Raw genomic sequence first — 8,791 nt, 5'->3', positions numbered from 1 at the left:
GTAATAATGTCCTCGGTAATTACATAACAACATTCGATTAAATATAAAAAATAATAGTGTCGACGCTAATTACAAAACAAACATCCGACTATAATTAATTAAATATCAAAAGTCATAATATCCGATTAAATATAAAAAGTAATAATGTCACCCGGTATTAGTGTCACCGGTAATTACAAAAAACAACCAAAGTTTTACAATCTATCAAGTAGCAAAGCGTGACAACGTATGCAAATAAAACTCATCCCTACATACCATCATCTGCGTTCCCATCGTTTCCTCGATTATTTTGGGATTAAAAAAAACGAATAAAGCTCATCCCTACATGTCGGGTCGTTGAGCATTGCACGAAGATTTTTTCAACTACATAATTAATAACAACATATATAAACTTATAAGTTAAATTATCAAACATAAACAAAAACTATCAAAATACATTGTTATTTTTAAACTAAGACAAAAAACCAAAGTACGTTGTTATTTTTTGCACTTGGGACAAAAACCTAATTACCAAAGTTTTTAGCAAATAATCACCACAAAACCAAAATTACCAAATCAACATGCATTTTACGATGCTAAAGTAGATTGCTATTTTTAAACTAAGACAAAAAAACCAAAGTACGTTGTTATTTTTTGCACTTGGGACAAAAACCTAATTACCAAAGTTTTTAGCAAATAATCACCACAAAACCAAAATTACCAAATCAACATGCATTTTACGATGCTAAAGTAGATTACTATTTTTAAACTAAGACAAAAAACCAAAGTACGTTGTTATTTTTTGCACTTGGGACAAAAACCTAATTACCAAACTTTTTAGCAAATAATAACCACAAAACCAAAATTACCAAATTAACATGCATTTTACGATGCTAAAGTAGATTGTTATTTTTAAACTAAGACAAAAAACCAAAGTACGTTGTTATTTTTTGCACTTGGGACAAAAACCTAATTACCAAAGTTTTTAGCAAATAATCACCACAAAACCAAAATTACCAAATCAACATGCATTTTACGATGCTAAAGTAGATTACTATTTTTAAACTAAGACAAAAAATCAAAGTACGTTGTTATTTTTCGCACTTGGGACAAAAACCTAATTACCAAATTTTTTAGCAAATAATCACCACAAAACCAAAGTAGATTGTTTTACTTGTGATGGTTGTGATAGTTGTGGTGATGGTTGCAAAGGCTGTGGAATCGGCGGGAGAGCAGAAGGTTTACGACCAGTGCCTCTAATATGGCCACGTCGCTCTCCTAATACTTTCTCAAACGCAACTCTTTCTTGATCGGGTGTTAACTCACTTTCACCTTGAGTTTGTTCTAACAGCCCTTCAACTAACCGATTCTGTAACTCCCAAAAGTGAGTAACAATTAAGTATAAATAAACATTTAATTATATGATAAAATTATAATTAAATACTTACATATTGTTGTTCCGCCTCAGCAGTAACAAATACACCATTCTTATCGGTATGAGCTTTGCGAAACGTTTCCACTCTCTTAAGGTTCTGTTTAACTTTAAAAATTAGATTATATTTTAAAAAAATAATTACATGTATTGTACGTTACCTTCTTATAGCAAGTACTGTTATACGAGCTCGACCCCCCACGATTCACATTTGTTTGCATTTCACGGATTTTTTTGTTCCTTTCTGAAGCAATTCTATGTTCGTCTGTTTGGAAATACTCAACTGTTTTCTTCCAGTTATCAACTTCCATACCCTTTGGAAGGTTGGCTAATGCTCCCGGGATATCTTCATACCCTCTGACTGACATAAAATATTCTTTTGCGTCAGCTTTACGTTCTCGATAACCTTTTAACAAAGCTGCTTGAAAACTTTCTGTCAACATATTAGCTTGTATATCCCGATACATCTGATCCAAATCAAACTTTGTCTACAAAAAAAAAAGTTAACCAAGTAAAAAACAATTATAGTTAACCATATAAAATATATTTAAATAAATAATTACCGCTAAATGTTGTAATACGGTGTCCTGTATTGCAGGGGAAACTTTTTTCCAAGTCCATTTATCAAAAGGGACCATGTGCCACATTGTTTTTCCAACTTCTCGGGAAAACATGTCTTTCGGCTCTCCTACGGGATCAAATGTGATATCCCTATCATATTCGATGCTAATCGGTTTGCCCTGGTTCCGTAAGATCGCTTTTTCAAGCTTTATATTTTTCGCTTTGCCTCGAACTTTCCTTCGTGCACGTTGCTCAACTACAAATGTAATTAAAAATTATTAGAAACGATATTTAATTTATAATAACTGAACAAAAATAGTAAATAAACATTCATAATAAGACTTATCGTCCTGCTCGTGATGACCAGCACCTCTACCACCTGGGAGAGGTGGGTCCTCAGCTCCATCACCCCCGTGTCCACGACCCATAATAGCAGCCATGGTATACATAAACAAAAGCCATATTGTCATCATTTCCTGAAAAATTATAACATATACCAATACAATTTTTATTACAAATACACATTACATAGAAATAAACATTTACATAGGAATAAACATTTCTATTTAAACTAGAAATCCAAATAAAGTTCATATTACAAACACGTATTACATAAGAACTATTCTAATCAGAATCTTCCTCATATCCTTCAGTGTCTTCTTCGGTATCATAATCATAATCGGTCTCATCGTAGTAAGTCTCGCAATCAGAAACATCATTGACTTTACCAGTCGGCGGAGGAACTTCAGTTGCACTTTCTAAATAAACAATGACTCTAGGAATGTTCTGAAAGTACATGCTGAAATCGATAAAAAGTGGAGCATCGGATGAAGAGATATTTTGAAGTACATCGACATTGTCTACATTTTCGTGTGAACCATTGTCAACATTTTGGACATGGTCATCGTTCGATGGTAGATCCCAAATACTTCGATGATTAACATGCTCGACAACACACCGATGGTTATTGAAAAAAAATAGTTTGTTTCTTTTAATATGTTTAGCAACTAGTTTTTAATGAATAAAATATTAAATAAAGAAAAATTAATAATTTGATATATCCATAAAAAACATTTCTTACTATTGTACATTTTTATATTTTTTTTATTTATAACATTTTTTATTTTATTTTTCAATTATACGATTGTACTTTAAAAAATTATATTATGTTGTTGTGTTGTTCTTTTTTACCGTCGAGATTAAAAAATATATATATTTTTTATTTCTAACATTGTATAAATATGTTGCAAATAAAAAATTTAAAAACTAAAAAAGACATGAAAATATAAATATGAAACTATAGAAATATAACATTATCAGTTAATTTGAAGAGTATAAGTTAACTATAGAACTTATTGGTTAATTTGGGGTTAGGTTGGGAAGAAATTAGAAACTTTCTAGTATTTGTATATAAGTTTTTAAACAATTTTATAACATTTTTTTGTTATTTTTTTCCAATTATAACAATAATTTTTTTTTATTTTTTTTTAATTATAGCATCCTACTTATACCAAAACCACATACTTTTACATAATACATAAGAGCATGAAATTCACATACTTTCACATATATATACCACATATACACCAAATACAAATACATTCACATACACACAAAATAACATCCTACTTAAACCAAATACACATAATTTCACATATATAGATAATAACATCCTATTTATACCAAATACACAAATTTCACATTCATATACCACATTTACAACAAACATACATACATTCACATACACACACAATAACATCCTACTTATAACAAACACATATAATTTCACATATATATAGATAATAACATCATATATATACTTCTACCAAATACTCATATACCAAATATACATCAAACACACATACATTGGCATATATACACCAAATTCACATATATTCATACAAATATCAAATATACACACAATTTTCACATATGACAATTTTCACATAATTTTCACATACAAATACCAAATTCACAAAAAATTGAAATAATAGAACCTGTAGTGGCGGAAATCAACGGATATGTAGCCGGAAAAATTGGTCTTCACCCGAAAATACCCTCACCCGTAAACCCAAAGACAACACCACCAAAAACACTGAAATTGAACAATTTCTTGCAATTTAATCATCAAATGCAGCTAGAAATCGAAATTAACATACAAATACAAAGAGATACAAGAAATTCAACTTACCTTTCTTCAATAGATGGAGCTAGAAATCGGTCCCAAGAAGCCCTAACCACCCTTGATCCCTAATCTCACACAATGTGGGGAGATATGTTGTTTGAATCAACTAATTGAACACAAGATCAGGGGAACTTGGAAAAGGCGCAGCGTATAGCAGCAACATAATGAAAATGGGAAGAAATGAGCAATATGCGTGCGTTTTTTTTATCTGCGAGGAGCCTTTAGCGGCGACGACTAGGGCTTTACCGGCGACTCAAGTCAATAGCGGCGACAATCTGGAGGGAAGGGTACCGCGTCATTTTTTAGGTAACTATTAGCGGCGACGTTTTAGACTTTTAGCGGCGACACAAATGTCGCCGGTATTAGGTTTGTGCGGATAAGGGACCCCAACCGTTGGATTAGATACTTGATCGAACGGCTGAGATCTAACAGAGGGAGAAAATGCGGATTCGGGTGATAAGCCTTTAGCAGCGACACTATTACCGGTGACATGGACTTTTAGCGGCGACTCTAGCATTTGTCGCCGCTAAAAGTCCATGTCGCCGGTAATAGTGTCGCCGCTAAAGGCTTATATTCTTGTAGTGTGACAAGATTTATTAACAAGACAACGTTATCGGAAGTGTGCGAGAATCACAACATGCCATTAACTTAAACACCAATGAAGTTATCATTCCATCCAATTAATTGATTTTTATGATTACCTGAAATTTATTTTAGATTTTGAATTTGAAGAAATTTAATATGATTATTGGGTATAAATTCAATATTTGTAACTAGTAAACATTGTCCTGCTATGTTCGCTTAAGGAATTTGACAAACTTATATAGTTTAGCGTAAAACAATAATGTATGCCTGATTCTTGTTCTATTTTTCCTATTTTTTTATGGCGAGAGTAATGAAATTGTGCTGTTAAAAAGAAAGAACTATAATGTATGCCTAGTATATTCAGTTAACGTGTATGTTAGGATAAATACCCAACCACAGTTAATCATACGGGTGAAATTCAGAAACCTTGAAAAGTTGGCAAAAGTCGTTGCCATCCCTAACTTTGGCACAACAATAACCAAGAGAAAACATTGCCAATATGCATAAAAGTACCAAGTCGTTTCATGTAGTTTTGTTTAAAATTATTCTTTAAAAGTTGCATATCATATATTTTATTTAATAACTACCAAAGGCTTCTAGCTTATATATCTTTTGTTGTCGAAATGTGCCTCTCACCCATAAGATGATAGGTTCAAGACCCATTTGGAATAAACTATGTAATTTAGGAATAAAGCAGCCGATATGTTCTTAAAGAGAAAAAAAAAATACTCAATTTGATATTAAAACTCAATTTGTCATATTCCTGAAACAATTATATATGGGAATGATAAAGCTATTGACTACGTAACAAATACATATATAATAACAAAATATTTTCTCTTCATTCATAATTGTTATACAAGGATGACAGACGGGTCGATTGGAAGCTCAAAATGTATCACTTTCTCAAGTTCGATCTTGTAGCGGGTGAGCGCTTCAGCTATTAGCTTATCTACATCAAGCTTCGCACATCCTGGAGGTGGAGCCGGCTGCCCGCTAGCCGGTGGTGGTGGTGGAGGCGGAGGTGGAGGCGGAGGTGGAGGCGGAGGCGGAGCTGGAGCTGGAGCTGGAGAGGGAGGTGGTTTCTTTCCTTTGGGGGGACAATCAGAGTAGCAAAAGCACATGTATTTTGCTTCACGTTGGTGACAAGCACCATTTTTTGCACCCTCCCATTCTATGCACTGTTTGTTGCATTTGTCGGTATCTTTGCACGTTCCAGACCAGGTCTTGCTTGGCTTTTCACATAATTCTCCCTTCACCGTGGTGATTTCTTTTCACGTAATTAAAATTTGATTATAACAAAAAAAAGTCAAATAAGATATTATGAATGGAGGTGAAGATATTTGTTTTCCTTTTGCATTATTATTTAGTACAATATGTTTTAGTTAGTTTACCATCAAAGTTATTAAACCAAATATTGTTCAGTTGGTAAGATAATATTCCGACGATTATTGCTTTGAAGCTCAAAATTGGCCTTTTGAAAATCATTTTAACAAAGTGAAACGGAAAAATTACTATTACAAAAAGTTCATCCTTTTTTTTTTTTATTTTAGTAAGTATAAATTTTTACTTGACTTAATCCAATCAAGATTATCAAAAAAAAAAAAAAATTACTACTTAGTGTCATTAAGTTTGTAAAATAAGGCACATTACTAATTTTGCAAGAAACGAATCACCCGCATTTATTTATTTAGCGGCAATAACTTTTTTCAGAAAAAAAAAAAAAAACAAAAACAAAACAAAACAAAAAGTACCAACCGGATGGTGAGGCTTTAGGAAAATAGATAATTACATTCACTCGCAATTGATATTGAAGATTTGAAAATGAATATATGAAATCATGTTTTGCAACCGAATAATGAACGAGGCTTAATTTTGAGCAAGAGAATGATCCCAAACAGAAATAGTTAACATCACCTGTAATGTATTTCTGGTTTTGTATAAAACTTCAAAATCTCGACCATTACAAAAAAAAGGTTCAAAAAGTAAATATCTTCTTTTTACAAATGACAGACAAATAAAATTTAAATAACTGAAATCTGCTAAACGAAGTTTTATTAAGCACCTGAAATAGTCAGAACGAAGACGAGTAGAGAGAATGCAAGGAAACCAAGTGAAATTTCTGCCATTTTGATCAGTTATGATGATGCTAATTAAAGAACACCGCTACGACTTGGGTGAAGAATAGGTTGAGAAGGAAAGGGTATTTATAGAAGGAGCTATAATAAAATCTGCGTCAAAGATGACAAATCTAAACAAAAAATCTAAGTATCCACGCATGTTGTTTCATACGAGCTTTGATGCACACTTTCATATGAAGATCAAAGAAAGATTAGGTAGTTATATACGCTTCAATTTTTTGATCATGTTCTAAAGTATTCTATGGGTTCCAACAGCCTACTAATTAAGGGTTTCCTGCCTTTTTAAGGATATGAGAAGAAGTCTCGTTCTTTGGACCATACACTAAGACACCAAAATACGTTCCATACCGTCTCCTAAACTTGAACACTGACCTCTCATACAGAATATATGACAAGATATAGGAGACGTTAAATAAACCCCTTCAATCATCATCAAGTATAACCATTAATGGTGGAACTCAAGTGTGATTTTGTACGAAATAACATGCCAATAACAAATTATAACATGCCAATAACAAATTAACAGTTGTTGATTGCATAGCTCTGGTGGAGATTTTCCACGCATTGCGGCGAATTTATCAATCATATATTTTGTCAGAATATTTTAATACACGAGCTTGGTACAAGGCCAAATATATAAAAAAGAAAAAACAAAACAAAGTCCTTAAACGCTATAAAAAAATAGATCATTACCGGCGACAAAAATCACCGCTACAAACTAAGCTCATCGTCGCTAAAGGCAATAGCAGCGACAAATCCCCTGTTCCAACGCTATTGCTCAAAAAAACGCCAACAATGCAATGTGTCGACGCTAATACATGTGTACCCCGTAATACTCACCATCGCCGTTAATACTCATGTCGTTGCAAATACATGTTGTCGCCACTAATTAATAGTGTCACTGCTAATACTATCTTTTTTTTAGAACAACCATTTTAAGGTGTCGAAACACCAATAAGAAACATCAAAAACGCAAATCATAACTGATACAATACTACATGTCAAATTAAGTAACAAAAGTGTTATAAAGTAATATGTTATACAAAGTATAACAAAAAATTTAATCATTGTTGGACTGTCATCATCATTGCTTCCTCGTTTCCTCGAGTATCACTTGGTTTTTTTTTTTTAAACGGTGAAGATTCTCCTACTACATAATAAATAAGAACACAAACTTATAAGTTAAAATATCAACATAAACCAAAACTAACTAACTAACAATTGCCAATAACCAATTACAAACTAACAAACTAACAATTGCCAAATTACCAAACTATAATCAAGCTAATAATTATTAATATGTAAGTAAACTATCAAATTACCAATTACCAAAGTACCAAAAAACCATTTGCCAAAGTTTTTAACAAATAATCATCATTAACCATACCAAACTGACATGCATACAAGGATCCTTTCATATATATATATATATATATATATATATATATATATATATATATATATATATATATATATATATATATATATTAAATATTCTTGTTTTTCATGCATCGATCCTCATCCACATTGATTTTTTGCAAAAAATAGAATTGAAAAAAACCTTGATAAATCTGATAAGATTCCATTATAATATGATAGTCACGTGATTTAATTCTGATAAGATTTTATTCCATTGCACTCACTAGACTAGATAAATTTCAACAATACCCTTTTAGAACCCTTAAGACATATATTGTTTCATAAAATATGTCCTTTTCTCATTCACAGATGTGCAAGATTCTACAAAAAGTATTTTTATGTTGTCTAATGTATCCTGTTCCAACTCTGGTTTTAACCCAAGATGCACCAGGCTCATTTGTACATTTCAACTATCTTTCATATTTCTTGAAATGTGGAGCAATGTCCCAATAAGTCTCTCAACTACATTCTTGTTTATATGAATTAAAT

General features: G+C 31.9%; 1 protein-coding gene across 1 annotated transcript; it reads right to left on the bottom strand.

Annotated features, from left to right (window-relative positions):
- Positions 1-5,562: 5,562 nt before the first annotated feature.
- LOC145125137 (major pollen allergen Art v 1-like) lies at positions 5,563-7,196 on the bottom strand. Its single transcript, XM_079060621.1, has 2 exons — positions 6,808-7,196; positions 5,563-6,012 (listed from the first exon to the last, which is right to left on the bottom strand). Exons 1-2 carry the CDS (start codon positions 6,869-6,871, stop codon positions 5,597-5,599), a joined length of 480 nt encoding a protein of 159 aa, XP_078916747.1. The 5' UTR covers positions 6,872-7,196; the 3' UTR covers positions 5,563-5,596.
- Between the last annotated feature and the right edge of the window lie 1,595 nt (positions 7,197-8,791).

The sequence above is a fragment of the Lactuca virosa genome, chromosome 7 (genome assembly GCF_052849685.1).
Source record: "Lactuca virosa cultivar CGN04683 chromosome 7, Lactuca_virosa_CGN04683_v6, whole genome shotgun sequence".
In the NCBI taxonomy this organism is placed as follows: domain Eukaryota; kingdom Viridiplantae; phylum Streptophyta; class Magnoliopsida; order Asterales; family Asteraceae; genus Lactuca; species Lactuca virosa.
The sequence above is the reverse complement of the archived record's forward strand: the minus strand, read 5'-3'. Positions and strand labels throughout refer to the sequence as shown.